The 16528-nt window shown below is 43.9% G+C and overlaps 1 protein-coding gene across 2 annotated transcripts; it reads left to right on the top strand.

Moving 5' to 3' along the window:
* Positions 1-9615: 9615 nt before the first annotated feature.
* On the top strand, positions 9616-16321 carry Tent5a (terminal nucleotidyltransferase 5A). Of its 2 annotated transcripts, none has more exons than XM_005073686.4 (3): positions 9616-9757; positions 10001-10547; positions 11623-16321. In XM_005073686.4, exons 2-3 carry the CDS (start codon positions 10038-10040, stop codon positions 12397-12399), a joined length of 1287 nt encoding a protein of 428 aa, XP_005073743.1. In that variant the 5' UTR covers positions 9616-9757; positions 10001-10037; the 3' UTR covers positions 12400-16321. The 2 variants fall into 2 exon arrangements, with proteins under 2 accessions (XP_005073743.1, XP_005073742.1); XM_005073685.4 differs by having other exon boundaries at positions 9648-9812.
* The last annotated feature ends 207 nt before the right edge of the window (positions 16322-16528 follow it).

Raw genomic sequence — 16528 nt, 5'->3', positions numbered from 1 at the left:
AGCATTAGGTTGACCTCCAGCTCTGGTTGCACAGGTTCTTTGAGCCTGCAAAGCATTCATCCCATCTGCCGTCTGTGAAAGTCTTGTGCTGATGTCTTCTCAATCCAGCTCTAGGGAAATGTTCCCTAAAGTTCATGCACTAGATGTTTTTCCCAATAGTACCCATCTTGCTGGTTCCCTACAATTCCTTAAAATGGTTGTGTTGACCATTCTACTCATATTTCTTCCTGAGTCTCAACCTTGAAGAGTTAGTTCACTGTGCTCTCGTGTAAAGAAGTGTAGTGTGTTATTAAAAAGACTAATTGTTTGTTATAAGCTCACAAAACGAATCCATTTTAAGAAGGAGGAAAAGCTGTCCATCTCAGGGGTTCCAACATCCAGTCCTCTATTTCAAGATATAAACATTTCAATTTAGGGAAATTCATTCTGCTGTTCCCAGGACAGCTGTTGACTTTCCCATCAAGCAGTGAAGAATGAGGAAGACGTGTTATTGACTAAAGAAACCTTGCCCTAGGTTATAGGGACACGTATTTACTGATATCTGAGGCCTCTGTACCTTTGGGCAAATTCAGTTTCTTCTTGAGGTCAAACTGCACAATTTATTAAAACAAAGTTGAGTTGGCTGTTTTGGAACCAGGATTTGAGCTACTACCCAAAATTTGATTAATCTCATTTGTGAGGTTCTATAGTGGCAACAATTTGAGGGGAGGTAAGGAGCATTTTATTCTGGAAAAAACATAACTTATAAAAACACAGGAACCTAGTGAGCATTCATCAGCACTTCCAGAATTGTGAGGATGTTCCACTAGTGGTGAGAGCAATAAACCAGAAACATTTCAGCAGACAGGAAATAGCGGCTAATGCCCACAGGTGGTAGCCTGCTGGAGAGCTGATCTATCAATGTGTCTGGATAATATGATCTCACACATACAGAAGTAACTTACACCCAACATATGTTACAATTGATAAATTCTTACTCATAATCAAGGACTTATTTTCTAGAGCAACTGATAATTAAAATATATCATAGGAATTTATCAGCCAAAAATGAAAAACAGAAAAATAATATAAAGTGTCACTAACTTCCAGTGAGAGTGGATCATGGCAGAGTCACGTGACTGGATATGAAATCCTCACAAAGTACCTGAGACCAGGGTCTTCAGTATGAGATCTCACACCTGCCCATAAAATTCTGTAGAATATCGTATAGTCCATTTTTGTCAGATGTACAAAACATGAATAGTTTCATTTATATTATTTGCTAGGAGGTTTTTAAATGAGTTTGATTAACTACATTGATTCCTTCTGTGTGTGCATGTGCATACTCTTGTGGCTTTTGACACTGAGCCATTTGACTGGTCCTGCTATGTGATTTGTGATTTGTGACTAATCATAAGTTATAAATTGTGTCTAGTATATCCTATGATGTCATTAGATTGACTCCACAGTTAGTTGACTATTTTAATAAGTAGGAGACAAGAAACTGGATATGTGAAAGGATAGATAATCTAGGGAGAAAAATGAGCAGCTATCAGCACATTCACAAATGTATTCAGACATACCATCCTGGCTGAGTAGCTGAGTGCCCCTACCCCCACTGAAGCTTACAGGGTCTTACACTATGTTTGGAATTGAAAGAATCAAAAGTTAGGGTTACTTGTGAGAAGAAACTGTGTAACAGTTATGTCTGTCATGGAATTCACTTTCTAGACCATACTGGCCTTGACCTTACAGAGATCTGCCTGCCTCTGCCTCCTAAATGCTGGGATTAAAGGTTCGTGCCACCCACCGCCTGGCTCAGAGAACTTTTACATCCTCTCTGCACTTGGTCTTGTAACATGCAAACTAAAACATGTTGGGCAGTGTGGTGCATGCCTACCATCTCAGCACTTGAGGGACTGAGGCAAGAGGATCATTGTGAGTTTGATGTATGTCTGAGACAAACGACTGGTGAACAGGGAGCCTCAATTATAATGTGAGAGTTTATCTGCAAAATAAAACAAACCCCCTCAAAAACTAAAACATGGTTCAGTGCACTAATTAAATCCGACTAAAATATGTGCTTGACAAAGTATATGACTTAGGTGCAGAGGTAAAAACAATGGACCTTCCACAGCTCCCACAGATTCACCTGTTAGTCTTACAATCCAGACTAAGTGTATAAAACTGGTGCGAGGTTAATGCGGACTAGAGTTTGGATGTGGCCTAAAGTTGTTCCTCCAAAGCTCAAGTGATTGGAGGCTAAAAATCCAATACGATGGAGTTTGGGTAGCAGCCTTTTAGAAGAGAGGTATACAGGAAGATGATTAAGTCTTGAATCAATTGCTGTGGCTTCAGGTCTTCAAGGTCTTCTCCATAAGCACTCCAGCCCCCAGGAAGCCATATACCATTCTGTGGCACAGCAAGAGGCCTGCTACAGGTATCAAATAAATGGCCACAGATTTCAAAATTTATCATCAGCTTTAGCCTTTCACACAGTGAGTTAACCAAGTTCCTTTCTTTTACAAAGTACCAAGCCATGGCTATTTTGTTTGGTCAACAGCAAAACAGACTAACATAATGGTTATGATTGCTCAGCATTTATGAATATACTTTTTGAACATTGAAAGCTTATGTAAAGGAAACCAGTTTGCAATGGCTATTCAGTACATCAGTACAGGTTCCAGGTAAGAACTGGCTAACACATATCAAGATGAAATGAAGATACCCATAGAAGATGGACTTATTTTTCCATAAGGCAAGGGTTGCAAATACTTGGTGATAAACTCCTGTTAAAAAGGAAGAATGATAGAGTGCAGCTTATTTCTCTCCTCTACAGTGTTTCTTGTGTTCCAAAAGGTGAGCATCATCCTCTTGTCAGAGTAGTTCAAAATCTTTCAGGACAAACACACAGAGGGAAATTACTGTAGCATAAAATAACAGCTAATTTATCCACACCTGGTATTTGGGAAGGTAACATGTGCATTTCTAGTTTATATTTCACCAGATGAATATCAAATTTGAATATCTCTTTTGTCTGGGGTAAGGACAACTGTCTGGTCCATGGAACTTATGACATTTATTGAAACAGCAAGCATTTCACAAAGATGTCAAAACAGGAAGAAACACTGGCATGACCATCATCAACAGCAGTGCCAGAAAATACTGGCTGACCTCTCTGGTGAAGAATTCTATCAAGGGGCAATTGGTACTGAGTTTGACTTTAATGTGATGCCATTTAGTGGTACCAACCATATTGATACCTGTTTATGGAATGTCTTCACTTCATTGATCGACAACTGTGAATGGTGCTATTTTTCTGTTGTCAGATAGAGCAAAAGAATACTTGAAAATAACACCTTAGGAAATGAGACTTTCATAAGATGCTCAACAATTCAATAGTAAGATGTTGCCAAGTCAAAGGACACTCTGTGTAGCTAAAGGGTACTTCCAAATGAACATCCTTAGTTTTCAGTCTACTGACACACATGAGAAACTCAGCAATGTGGCAGCTAAGGGGAATTGTGTAACTTTAATTCTTCTATGACTAGTTTTACAAACATGGCAGAAATTACCTTGTCTATCTTCATTTGTAAAATTAGAAGCAGTAGTCTTGAAGATAAAAATGAGGTGGTAAAGAGGAAGATTGTAACTGTTACCATTTTGATAATTGTTACTAGTTACTGTGGTGATATATTATTTATGATTTATTAAAACATAGCTGAGGATTCAGAAAGCAAAGTCAGCCACAAGCCATAGAAACTAGACACACACCTTTAATCCCAGCAGCTAGAAGCTAGGAGGTGGTGTTATACACCTTTAATCCTAGGACTCAGGATTAAGATATAGGTGGATCTCTATGAGTCAAAGATCACCCAGATCTACACCAGATACATCCAATCCTAAAGAGAAATACTTAGGTGGGATACTTAGGTGGTCCAACTTTGTTGGAGGAAGTCACTGGTGGCAGGGTTTGAGATAAAGTGCCTCACCTACATCCAGTTTGCTTTTTCTGGTTTGTACTTGCATTTTAGGGTATTGTAACTCAGCTTCCTGCATTGGCCACCACGCCTATGCTTCTTCACCATCATGGGTTCTTATCCCTCTAGAGCCATAAGCTAAAACAAATCCTTCCTTCTTATAAATCACCTTTGTCATGGTATTTTGTCACAGCAACAAAAATAACCAATACAGTTACTAGTTACATATTAAGTAATAGCAGAACATAATTTTTGAAATAATTTAGAAATGTTATATCCTGGGATGTTGCTATCTTTGAAACATTTCTCATTTCCTTGAAGAATAACAGTAAAAACCTTTTTACAAGCACCGTTTATTTCCTCTTAAAAACAGTTTTCTCTGCAAATTTTAACTTCTACATAGAGCATTGTCTTCAGTTTCTTCTCAGCCATTGATAACTGCGTAGCAAAGAGGTCTCAGAGCCTCTGTGAGCTGACACATATGTGTTCAAGCTTGGAAAAGGCAATCGTCCCTCCCTGGCACCAGCACTGTAACTCGCTGAAATTTAGCTTCTGAATGAGGCAGGTGGTCAGAGCTCCCAGTTCAGACACTGGTGCTCATCTCCCAGCACGGCAGTGTGCTCCCACAGCCATGCTGCTGCTGGTGGAAGTGGTCAAAGAGTAGAAGCAGCCAAAGTTGGAAGATCATGAAGAGAAGGGAGAAGCTGGTGTGGAACGACCAAGAGAGCAAGGTAATTATGGGAGGAAGACTGACCAGAGAGCCCGGAGAAGGCAGTGAGAGTCCTAACAGTGACTTCCTGGACTCTTCTTTCCCTCCTCTTTCTGAATATGAGCTTGGGAAATTGTCTCCTGTTTGTTTACTTCTTGTCTATGGAAGTAATCTCTGGGACGATAGGGATCAGAGAGAACAAGAAGAGAAAAATGGCTCCACTGCTCAGTGTGCTTGGGCTAATCTCCAAGCCACCCATTGTGTTTCTCTTTGTGAGGGTTTTCTGCACACTTCCCCATGAAGTTGCTGGTTTGCTAGGTCTCCATGACTGCAAAGGTCGCTTTCCATGCATGTGCGTAGTAGCAGTTGATTAAGACTTAAACATGCAACCTAGATCCAGAAAGACAAATATAGTATGTACTCACTCATAAGTGGATACCAGACATGAAGCAAAAGATACCCAGCCTACAATCCACAACCCCAGAGAGGCTAGAACCCCTTCCAGAAACAGATGGAAGCAGATGAGAAATCCACAATTAGCCATTGGACCAAACTCCTGGAGTACAGCTGAAGTGTGGGAGGAGCGATAATATGAACAAAGGAATCAAGAACACGATGGGGAAACCCACAGAACCAACTGACCCAAGCTAGTGAGAGATCACAGATTCCATTCTGACAAATGGGGAATCTGCATAAGACCAAACTAGACTCCCTTAATATAGGTGATAATGCTGTGATTGGGACAATATATGAGGCCACAGGCAGTGGGTTCAAGATCTCACTCTATTGCACAAGCAGAGTTAGTGGAGCCCATTCCATATGGAAATACCTTGCTCAGCCTTGACACAGAGATGTGGGGTTGGGGAGGTGCCTTGATCCTTCCTAAAGGATATGATGGGAGAGACTTAGTAGACTTCCTAAGGGAGGTCTTACCCTCTAGGAGGAGCAGATGGGAAGTGGGGTGGGAGGGACGTGTAGGAAGAAGGAGACAGGGAGGAGGAGTTCAGATTGGAATGTAAAAAATAAATGAATAAAGACTAAAATAAATGTAAGTTTCCAATGTTATGCCAGATTGAATATCTAGTACATGGAAAGAAATATGGAAAGAAATAGGCAGAGTACAATTCCAGGTCAGTTACAAGTTTAAAAAGATCAGAAGATGGGGAGAAGTTCAACCCACAGTACTCAAGAGCTCCCAGACATAAAGGACCCATACACACATATGGACAGCTATCTGTTAAGGCTCTGCCACCTCTCTAAGAAACTTGACCTTCCGATGCTTTACTTTTCTAACCCAGAAAATAGGAATAGAATATGCAAAGCTGTGACTTGAGGAGAATATTTAAGAAATGACATTTAAATTATTGAGCACACTTTCTGGAATACTAGCAAACTCATTCAGTAATATCAATGCCCAAATCAAATTTTTTCTTGTTGTGTTAAGTCCAGACGAATGGTTACTATAAGTTGCAAATCAAGAATGAATAAGTTGTAAATGATATTCTTTCCTCAAAAATCTGTGTTAGGCTTTCCATCAAAATTTTCAGATAAAGATCTTTTGCTTGTTCAGGCAGCAGTCTAAATATACTAAGAAAGCAGTTTGAATCCACTAGTTGAGTTTTGTGGTGGCTTTGGCACTTCTAGTGTGTCTGAGTAGTACATGTGAGCACAGGCTCTTGGATCCCTTGGAGATGGAGCTACAGCTGGTTGTGTGTTGCCCAATGTGGGTTCTATTAACTGAACTGGGAGCTGAAGGGGTTCTCTACAAGAACAATAAGTGCTCCTAAATGCTGGGCCATCGCTCCAACCCCTTGTGTGGCTTTTATATCATTGAATAACATGATATTGCTGGGGCTCTTCATTCTTTCCGTTTTAAAGGGGGAAAGGTAAATTAACAAATAAACCTAGAAGCTAAAGTGTTCTACCCTTTCTCCAAAAACCAAGTCCATGTGAATCTAATATCATAATAACTATGCTAAGAAGGGTCTTGGCTGTGAATGTGTTGGGAAGCACAGAATTTCTCATTTAATACTTCCATTGGCTATCTACAGAAAGCAAGTTAGTGCTTACAATTGCAAACTTTGCAGCTTCCTGTAAGGATGGCTGCAACTTTCCAGCATATAAATATTAGCTCAGTTTGACGACAGGAGAGGGACAATGAAGAACATATTCTTCCATTCAGCAGTGTGTAACAAGTAGCCTCTATGCATCAGGCATATATTAACCCAATAATTCAATTGCCTTGCCTAGAACAGCCAAGCGTGAGTTGCCCCAGATGTCCCAGTGTGGGTGGCAGGCAGGAGGGTCTAGTTTATGCCTGGCAATGGGGAACGCTTTCTTATTAAGGAAGCGTTATCCACAAAGAATCCTCCTGCTAGCTAGGAGGAAACGGAGTGTTCCTCCCCCATGGCAGGGACTCTCTCTTCCAGCATGTGGTGTGACACAGTAGGCCCTCCAAGACCTCCTATTTCTCAGCCAAGTTTCCTGTTCTTGGGAGAGGCCATGAGAGCAGCTGTGCAGACAAGTGTGTACACTCCTGAGGGGAGCGTCTCACCTCAAGAGCAGGCTGCAGTCAGTGTCAGTGCAGTGCAAGCTCTGCCTGGGCCCTCTTGCCAGGATCGCCTGACAACTTTCTAACTATGTTGAAGATCTCTTCAGCCCCACAGGGCACCTTGCAGGTGTGAGCAAAGAACTCAGCCCCTTCATGGCTATTCTAGTTTGGGTTTTCTTTTTCCTCACTTTTTGTGATAGAAGCTTAAAGTACAGCACAGAGTAATGAGGTTAAACTATTGTTTATTTTTTCCCAATGCAGTGTATTTAATGCAAGACCAGCCATTTTGTTGTTATTTTAAGAAACAGCAAAATTCTTATCAGCCTTTGATGAAAATATTTCCTGACAAGCTATCAAAAATATTTCGTTATCTCGTTCTTTTATTCTGTCCCCTCCCTCCCGGTGTGTGTATGTGTGGGGGGATGGAATTAAATTCAGAGCCAGGCAAACTCTCTATCATTGAGCTGTATCTGTTGTATCCACAGTACTCTCCTCTCCCACTGGTCTCCTCCCCACAATGCTTGCCTCCGTTTCCACATCTTATTCAGGCAGTGAAGACTAAATAGCATTCACAGTCAAATCGGTGTGGGGGTGCAAGGCCTGACCCCACAACTTACTGGTTGTGAATTTGAGAGGCTCCCATTACTTCTTAGGCCCTTTGTTTCCAAACCCCTAAGCACTGAAGGCCTTCTTGACTTGAAGGCTTCCAGGTGTGTGGAAAGAGCTCAGCAGTGGCTCACAGATGTAATCACGTCACTCAGGAAGGTGCTTGAATTTGAGGCTCCTCTGAGCTGCTTGGTGATGTTCACACACACACACACACACACACACACACACACTTACTTTTCATATATATGAAATGTGTTGCTAGGCAGCATTTATGGGTGGACACGTCCTGAAAGAAAGAGGTGAGGTTATAAGAACAATGTAGGGGTCCAGGGCTCCTTCAATCCCTCAACCCAATTTGGTCTAGGCCTTGTTTATGCTAAGGAAGCCTGGCCTCCAGTCGAGTTTCTCCATTTTTGGGGACTCGGCTCCGCAGGGCACCAGCAGGGGGCGGCGTTGTCGCGCAGCTAGATCTGCGTGGGCGACACCCCTGCACCCCATCCCTCAACTCAGAGGAGCACAGGTTGGGCTACTAGACTAGAACTCCCCAAATCCAGAGGCTGAGTTTTTGGAGTTGCGCAGGGCCTTGGGGCAAACGTTTGTTCATCTCAGGGCCTGTCCTCTCTATCCGGCCTGCAGTGGCCCACAGCCTCTACCTGGAGCAAGGGCTGCTAAGCATTGCTTTGGAAAGAGGCAGCGGGAGGAGGAAGTGGGCAAGGAAAAGCGGGGAGCTTTCTAACAAACACCATGGTGCCAGAGCACGGAGATAACCTTTCCAATCCTTAAGAGCTACGCTAGCCTCTGAAGCTGGAGGGGAGAAACTTCACATCTTTTAAATTTGTCCTTTATGTCTGGTAAGAAGCCAGACTCTACCTAGATCACTGACATTTTTATTCACTTTAGAACTGAGAACTTTAGAGGCTGCGAGGAAGGCGTTTCGCTTCCTAGGTCTGCACGGAAGGACGGCCACCCTGGCGCCCTCTTTCGTGCTCTGCTGGGGTTGTGCTCTGCGACCCCACCATTGGCCACACGCCCGCCCCGCTTTCTCCCAGCTAGATGCGCACTATGGCTGGCTGGCACCCGACTTCTCCAGCACTTCTCGAGGTTTCTAGAATCGAAAGTCAGTTCTCAGCAAACCCTCCCCCTCCCGCACAGAGACTGACGTGCGTGACGAGCTGCCTCTGGAGACCACACTTGGCCCAGAGGCCATAGTGGAATCGGACGTCTAGCCACAAAACGCACACTGTTGGAGGAACCTCCAGGAGACCCAGAGTTATGCGGCAGTGACGTGCTGCACCAGGCCAGAAGACTAGGCTTGGGAAGTTTCTGGAGTTGGGTGATTTTTAATCCTGATCCAGTTTTGATGACTGATTATCACATTTGGGGCGTTCAAAAGTGTCTCCTCTTTGGGGGTGTGTGCGAGGACGTGCAGAAATAGATAAATCTAACACGTATGCGCCACAGGCATCTGCTATTGCACACAGCCAGGGGCTGCGCACCTTGGCCTGCAGCCAGCAGCTGTGAGCTCCGGCGACTGTCCACCCAGCGACTGCCCGTGGGGGTGGCGCTGGGGGCGGTGCCCTATGCAAATGAGAGGGTGTGGCGAGCGTCGCTCTCTGGGGCCCCGGAAGCGCGGAGAAGCCCGGTATAAAAAAAGTACTGAAGACATTTCCCCCCGCACACTAGCTAAAGCTCCAGAGACGCGAGTGTGCGCGGCGGCATTGGCGGCATTGAGAGCCGCCACTTCCGAGACCACCGCAGCGGGGACGCGGGCGGGGCGCGGGCGAGGGGCGGGAACGCTCAGGGCGCGGCGGGGGTCTGCGCGGAGAAGTCGCGGACCGCTGCCGGGAGCGCACTCGCAGCTCCTGCGAAGTGTGTCCGCCTCGCGGTTCCTCGCTCGCCTGCGCTCCTAGAAGGGGCGGCCGCCTCCAGGTGACACAGACGGGACTCTCGCTTGTGCTTTCCAGATGCATCAGAGATACTTTTGGTGCGGGGCTGCTCTGCGGGGCACGGCGCGCGGCTGGGCACTGGGGTGGGTCGGGGAAGGAGGACTACTCTGGGTAGCTCCAGGCGGGTCAAGATCGGGGGAGGTGAAGCCCAGGCCCCTCGGAGGGTCCCTGTCCCCGCACCCGCGCACCTCCTTGCCGTTCTCCTAAACCCACTCTTATCTTTTAGGACTGACCAAGGCCAAGTGGCATTTGGCGGGTACTACATGGCCGAGGGCGAAGGGTACTTTGCAATGGCTGAGGAGGAGTTGACCTGCGGCCCCTACATCCCCCTGGGTGGTGACTTCGGCGGCGGCGGCGGCAGCTTCGGCGACCGCTGCTTGGACTATTGCGAAAGCCCCACGGCTCACTGCAACGTGCTGAACTGGGAGCAAGTGCAGCGGCTGGACGGCATCCTGAGCGAGACCATCCCGATCCACGGGCGCGGCAACTTCCCCACGCTGGAGCTGCAGCCGAGCCTGATTGTGAAGGTGGTGCGGAGGCGCCTGGAGGAGAAGAGCATAGGTGTCCGCGACGTGCGCCTCAATGGCTCCGCTGCCAGTCACGTCCTGCACCAGGACAGTGGCCTGGGCTACAAGGACCTGGACCTCATCTTCTGCGCGGATCTGCGTGGGGAAGAGGAGTTTCAGACTGTGAAGGACGTCGTGCTCGATTGCCTGTTGGACTTCTTGCCGGAAGGGGTGAACAAGGAGAAGATCACACCGCTCACTCTCAAGGTAAAGCCACTTGGAGATGGGTTTGGGCACAGAGGCGGGCTGGGGTGCCGGCAGAAGACAAGCCAGACGGACTTGCCTTAACTGCAGCTAGTTCGGCCCTGGTGCGGACGCTTATTTTATTTTTGATTTTTTTTTCCGCGAGTGAAGTAAGGTGAGAGAATGGTGTAGAGTGTTTTAGTTTTCTAGGAGCTTCAGCGTCACAACTCTACACTTCCTCCTTTGCGTTCCCTTCTCTTCCTTCTCTGTATGGTTTAACTCTTGCCTTTCCTTCCTGGACTCTGGTCCAGAGTACATTCTGATTGGTGGAAGATTGGAATGATGTAAATACTTTTTTTTTTTAGTCATCTTGTGATCTATGCTTTGGGAAAACAGCAGTTCGAAGCAGAATTGAATAAACGGGTTTTTATTGTATTGGAAAATGTGAATGGGTTCCTACTCTCGGTTCAACTGACTTCAACATTTAAAATATTGGTGATTCTCCCGGCTAGGCTAATTTGCGTGTCGAGGGTGTAATACTATGCCCCTCCCCTTCGGTTTAGGCGGCATTTTGTATAATTAATTAAAGTTGTCTGAAGGCAATTTAGTTCCTCTTTAGCTGTAACTGTAGAGTGTCACTGGAGGGACACACTAGAGACTGAGAGGATTGATTGCCTGAGGGGGAGGAGAACCGGGTGGCCAGTGGCTAAGGCTGAGAGAGAGTGAGAGCCACACTCACAACACTGTCTGCCTTTCTGTGGATACTGTGTGACTATTGCGCCTATTAGACCATCTTCAAAAAATAACATTTGAAGTCAGACATGACAACAGAACCTCTTAGTACTCTGCTGTGTCTGCCAAAAGCCTCAAACTATTACTTCTAGTCTCTTTCCCAGACGGCAAAACTACTCGTTAAATATATTTTTTTCCTGTTTTCCTAAGACTGTTTCAGCTCATAGGTAGTGTTTTGCTGAAACTTGACAAAACAAACAGAAGAGAGAGAAATAATCCTCAGCCTAGAAGCTGAGATGTATTTATTGTTTTTCACCCCCCACTCCCCCGTTTTTCTCATTTTCTTGTTTCATCTTTTAAACTGTAGGAAGCTTACGTGCAGAAAATGGTTAAAGTGTGCAACGATTCGGACCGGTGGAGCCTCATATCCCTCTCAAACAACAGTGGTAAAAACGTGGAGCTCAAGTTCGTGGATTCACTCCGGAGGCAGTTCGAATTCAGTGTAGATTCTTTCCAGATCAAATTAGACTCTCTCCTCCTCTTCTACGAGTGCTCTGAGAACCCAATGACAGAAACATTTCACCCCACAATAATCGGCGAGAGTGTCTACGGGGATTTCCACGAAGCCTTTGATCACCTTTGCAACAAGATCATTGCCACCAGGAACCCAGAGGAAATAAGAGGGGGAGGCCTGCTTAAGTACTGCAACCTCTTAGTGAGGGGCTTCAGGCCTGCCTCGGATGAGATCAAGACCCTCCAGAGGTACATGTGTTCCAGGTTTTTTATCGACTTCTCAGACATTGGAGAGCAGCAGAGAAAGCTGGAATCCTACTTGCAGAACCACTTCGTGGGCTTGGAAGACCGCAAGTATGACTATCTCATGACCCTTCATGGAGTGGTAAATGAGAGTACCGTGTGCCTGATGGGGCATGAAAGGAGGCAGACTCTAAACCTTATCACCATGCTGGCAATCCGGGTGCTAGCTGACCAAAACGTCATCCCTAATGTGGCTAATGTCACTTGCTATTACCAGCCCGCCCCCTATGTTGCAGATGCTAACTTTAGCAATTACTACATTGCACAAGTTCAGCCAGTGTTCACATGCCAGCAGCAGACATACTCCACTTGGTTACCCTGCAATTAAGAATCATTTAAAAATGTCCCGTGGGGAAGCCAGTTTAGACAAGATAGAAACAAACAAACAAGAAAAAAGAGGAAAGAAACAAAGAAAAAAAGAAAGATACAAAAGAGCAACAACAAAAAGGAGTGACCCATCCCTAGTTAGGGATGTGTTTTGTGCACTGGGGACATGCTCCTGTTTGCTTGGGAAAGCTTATGGGTTTTTCCGTTGATATGGGAGCATGATCTCAACTTGTCACCCTCCTTAGCCACCCATCCCCCGTGGTCTCTACCCAATTGGAGTGAACCTTGAAACAAGAAGCCCATTAGTAAAAGCAGCCAGGTTCTCCCAAGATAACAAGGGAATTTTAAAAAATGGCTTGATTGTTGACAATATGGGTTTGCAGCAACTACTCCCATAGCTCTGCCACAGGGGAGAGGGGATGGTGGGAAAACTTTTGAGGTGTCATTCCCAGAAGGGAAAATACAGAGGAGGAAAGCCTTGTCTATCAGGTGAGGAGGTCAGAAGGTAACAGCATGAGAAAAAAGGGAATCCTCCTGGGGATTACCATCTGTCTTGCGGCAAAGTGCTTTCTCTGGAAGGATCCCCTTCTCACAGAAACTGCTCAATCCAAATGAACAGTAGTAGTTTGATGCTGTTCTCGTAAAGAACAGCTGAACTTGATGATGCTATAACCCATTAATTCCAGCTTTGTGAATAGCTCGCGTTCTTAAAATGTGAAGACGCAAGTAAAAACCAGCTGTAGCCAAGAGAATATGCTCAAGGACCAAAGATTTAACAGATAGAAATCCCCAAGCAGAAGAGATAGACTAGGGTATATAAAGAGTTACTATATTTGTTACACACCAATACACATCAAAGTGCCTGTTGCTTTCAGAGGATTTGAAGTGGAAAAGGTTATTTTATGGTTTAATGATTATTTTATTTTATCAGGGACTCAAGAAAAAAAACAACATATAAGCTTGTGAATGGTGGAGGAAATGCCCTATTTTTTCTTGACAAATACCTATATAAAGTTGATATTGTTTGGTGTGATGTTATCATAGGTACGTGTGTGTATATTGTTTGTGTGTATATACACACCCATATATGTGACATATATGTGATATGTGTGTGTATATGCACACACTCCTTTGTCTATTACCTAAAATAATGTATCAAATAGGAAATTTTGAAATACTGTGCATTTTATGTTTGTGGTAGGATCATAGAAGATATGGGCATACTGCAATGACAAATTAAAACCCATATAAAAATAAGAGAAATGGAGAGAAATGAGTAATATATTTGATAGGAAGAGCAGATATTATACATTTTTAGTGAGTTTTTTTCTTCTTTTCAGTGAACCAGAGAATTTCACAAATGGGGAAAATATTTGGTACAACACTTTTTAATTGACTTGACCTGACATTTTGACAGTATGAGCCCCTCCCCTTAAGTAAATAGAATCACATGCCTTCGAGGCATAGAACTTGTGGATCATGGACCAGAGATAGGATAATTAATCCATAATTGCTAAAAAGAATTTCTGGGACCTGAACACTACTTCTTAATATTTAGATGAACATACAAATGAGTGCATTCTGCATTTTGGACCACTAGAATCTAATAAATGTGAAATGACCCTTTTTAAAGAGTATTTGCACAACTGCATAAAGTTTATATATAGGATATATATTATATATACATTTTATAAATTTATGCCAATATGAAACATGTTTGATCTGGTTGTCACACTGCATAGAAATATTTAGTACTGTATATTGAATTAAATCACTTTGCATTCGATCAAGCCAAACTTTATTTTTTTCCAAGAGACCATTTATATATCTTGTGACATGAACTGATATTATGAATTCAGTTCAGTGGCAGCCAGTCCTAGCTCCTGTCCCACCCCTGTAGACAATGGTCTCTGAGAATGCATTTCTAAAAGCAAAACAAATGCAAATGCATTAAAAACCTTCCCTTCTTGTGGCAAAACAATCACATAATCTCCTTGAATCTTTATGAATGACTGCTAATTATGATAATTCCTTTGCAGACCCAATCAGTTACAGAGGAGCTAGGGACAACATAGCACCCTCACATTGGTTGTGTGATTGGTTTTCTGTTACCTGGGCATATCTCAGATTCTCATGGCCACCTTAGTATCGGTTGGTCCACCTGGATCACCCTTCTGTGCACGTGTGTTTGAAGCCTTAACAGGAACCAGATGGGTTTGCTGGAACAGCTTCCCTGTGAATCCCCACAAAGCTGTCACAGCCCCCAACACTGCCACTCTCTTGTATAGGGAACTCATCCTGTTCCCTTGTTAGCCCATTTTTCCCTCACCAGGGCCCTAGGTTTGAAAACTCAATGCGAAGTCTGGAGAAGCATTGTTCATCTTGCAGATTAGGCCTGGCACTCACCTATCAGAAACCACAGTCCAGCCTGCTTAGCTCTTAGCAAGTTCTCTGGGACTGCTCATCTGGTGACCTGGTTTCTGCTCGTGCTAATTCTGCAGACATGAGTTATCCACTGTTTTGAAAAGTCTGGAGATTTCTGGCTCTGCCATAGCATCAACCTGCTGTTAATTCACAACACAGGTTTTTGTTTAAAGGAGCCTTATTAGAAAATATGCCTTTCATTTACTTTCTCAAGAATTTATATTCTTTGCTTGATTACTTTAAGGTTGGTAGCTTAGTTGAAAGTGTCAGCATATGGCATTCAGCTAGAATAGGCTGTGTTCAAGACAACCTTTGGCATTTACTTTAACCCTTATATAATTTATTTCTATTTTGTGCATACTATAGTCCTGTGCATATGTAGTTGAACATGCAATGGAATATACGTCTCTCTTTGTGGATGCGGGGCCTGAAAACTCTGAATGTCAGAGCACAGAACAGCTCTCCATGTCTGATCAGTGCCCATGATTTGTTTGCTTTTGTGTTTATCTGCCTGGTGCACTGTTACTTTGAAGCAGGGAGAAGTTTTGCCTTTTGGAGGCTCTTCTCATGTGTTCAGTCTGGCATGTCAGAGAACACTTAGCCTGTGACTGTGTCCTTTTACAAAGTTTACTTCATCTGCAGTAAATTCAGCTGCCTCAAGAACTCTTACAGGGGGATGGACTTTGAATCAAGCACTCGTTTCTTTGATATAGTTAGACTGTTTTGACCCGGGTCCAAAAGAACACAAGGATGGGCAGACTATCTGTAATTCAAGCCAAGAAAGAAATGAAATGAAAAGTGAACACACCGTTTATGCCACCCCTTTCTGTTTGCTGTCGCTGGTTGCTTTACTGTGCATATCCTTGTTTTCAATGCAATGCTTGTTAAATAAATATTGTGAACTATTTTGTAAACGAAATGTATTATGTTGAAAACCGTCAGCAGCTGTCAAAAATAAGCTTTTGTTGTGAAAGAAAAAAAAGTGTGCTAGATAAAAAACAAAACAAAAAAGCCAAAAAACCCCACCCTGTTTTCATATATAGCACCTATTTGAATATACTCTTTCTTTAAGATTTCTTTAGCATCACCATTTCAGTGCTGTGGAGGGATCTCCCTGTCACATTTTGTCATGGTAATGGCTTGGGAAGAAGTAAGTAATGAGAGTACAAAGAGGGGGATGGCGAGGGGTTTGGAGGTACTTCTGCAAAGCTCTGCAGAATGTGAGAGTTTCTGTTTCCTGTTGACCCTCGCTCCTACTTCTCTACAACCTTTGCCTGCTCTGAGTTGTCCTACTACAGCAAGCTGCACCTTGGGTCACTCTTGGAATGTTCTGACAAATGTGTGTCACAGGCAGAAAAAGGAGTTGACAGAAAATGGACTCTTCAAAACTGACATGTTCATATCAGTGCTAGAGGGAACAGATTGTGAATTTTGTTTACAGCATCCAATATTTGGATTTTTGTTTTTGTAAATAAAAAGAAGTTATTTTTTTCTATTGATTAGTGTCTGCTCTCTCTGGTGTTTAATGTGCTAAAGATCGTGTCCTCTGAACCCCAAACTGTGTACACTGGTAAGCATGAGGCATACACGGGAGCAGACCAACCTTCCAAAGCTATATTGGAGCACAAGAAATGACAGTGTCCAGCCTCCAGCCAGCCCATCTAAATGACTCAAACAGCTTCAAAAGAAACTAGCTCTTCTGTGCC

Source organism: Mesocricetus auratus, unplaced genomic scaffold, assembly GCF_017639785.1.
Source record: "Mesocricetus auratus isolate SY011 unplaced genomic scaffold, BCM_Maur_2.0 Super-Scaffold_100691, whole genome shotgun sequence".
Taxonomy (NCBI): Eukaryota; Metazoa; Chordata; class Mammalia; order Rodentia; family Cricetidae; genus Mesocricetus; species Mesocricetus auratus.
Note: the sequence above shows the minus strand (reverse complement) of the source record. Positions and strands in the feature narration are given on the sequence as shown.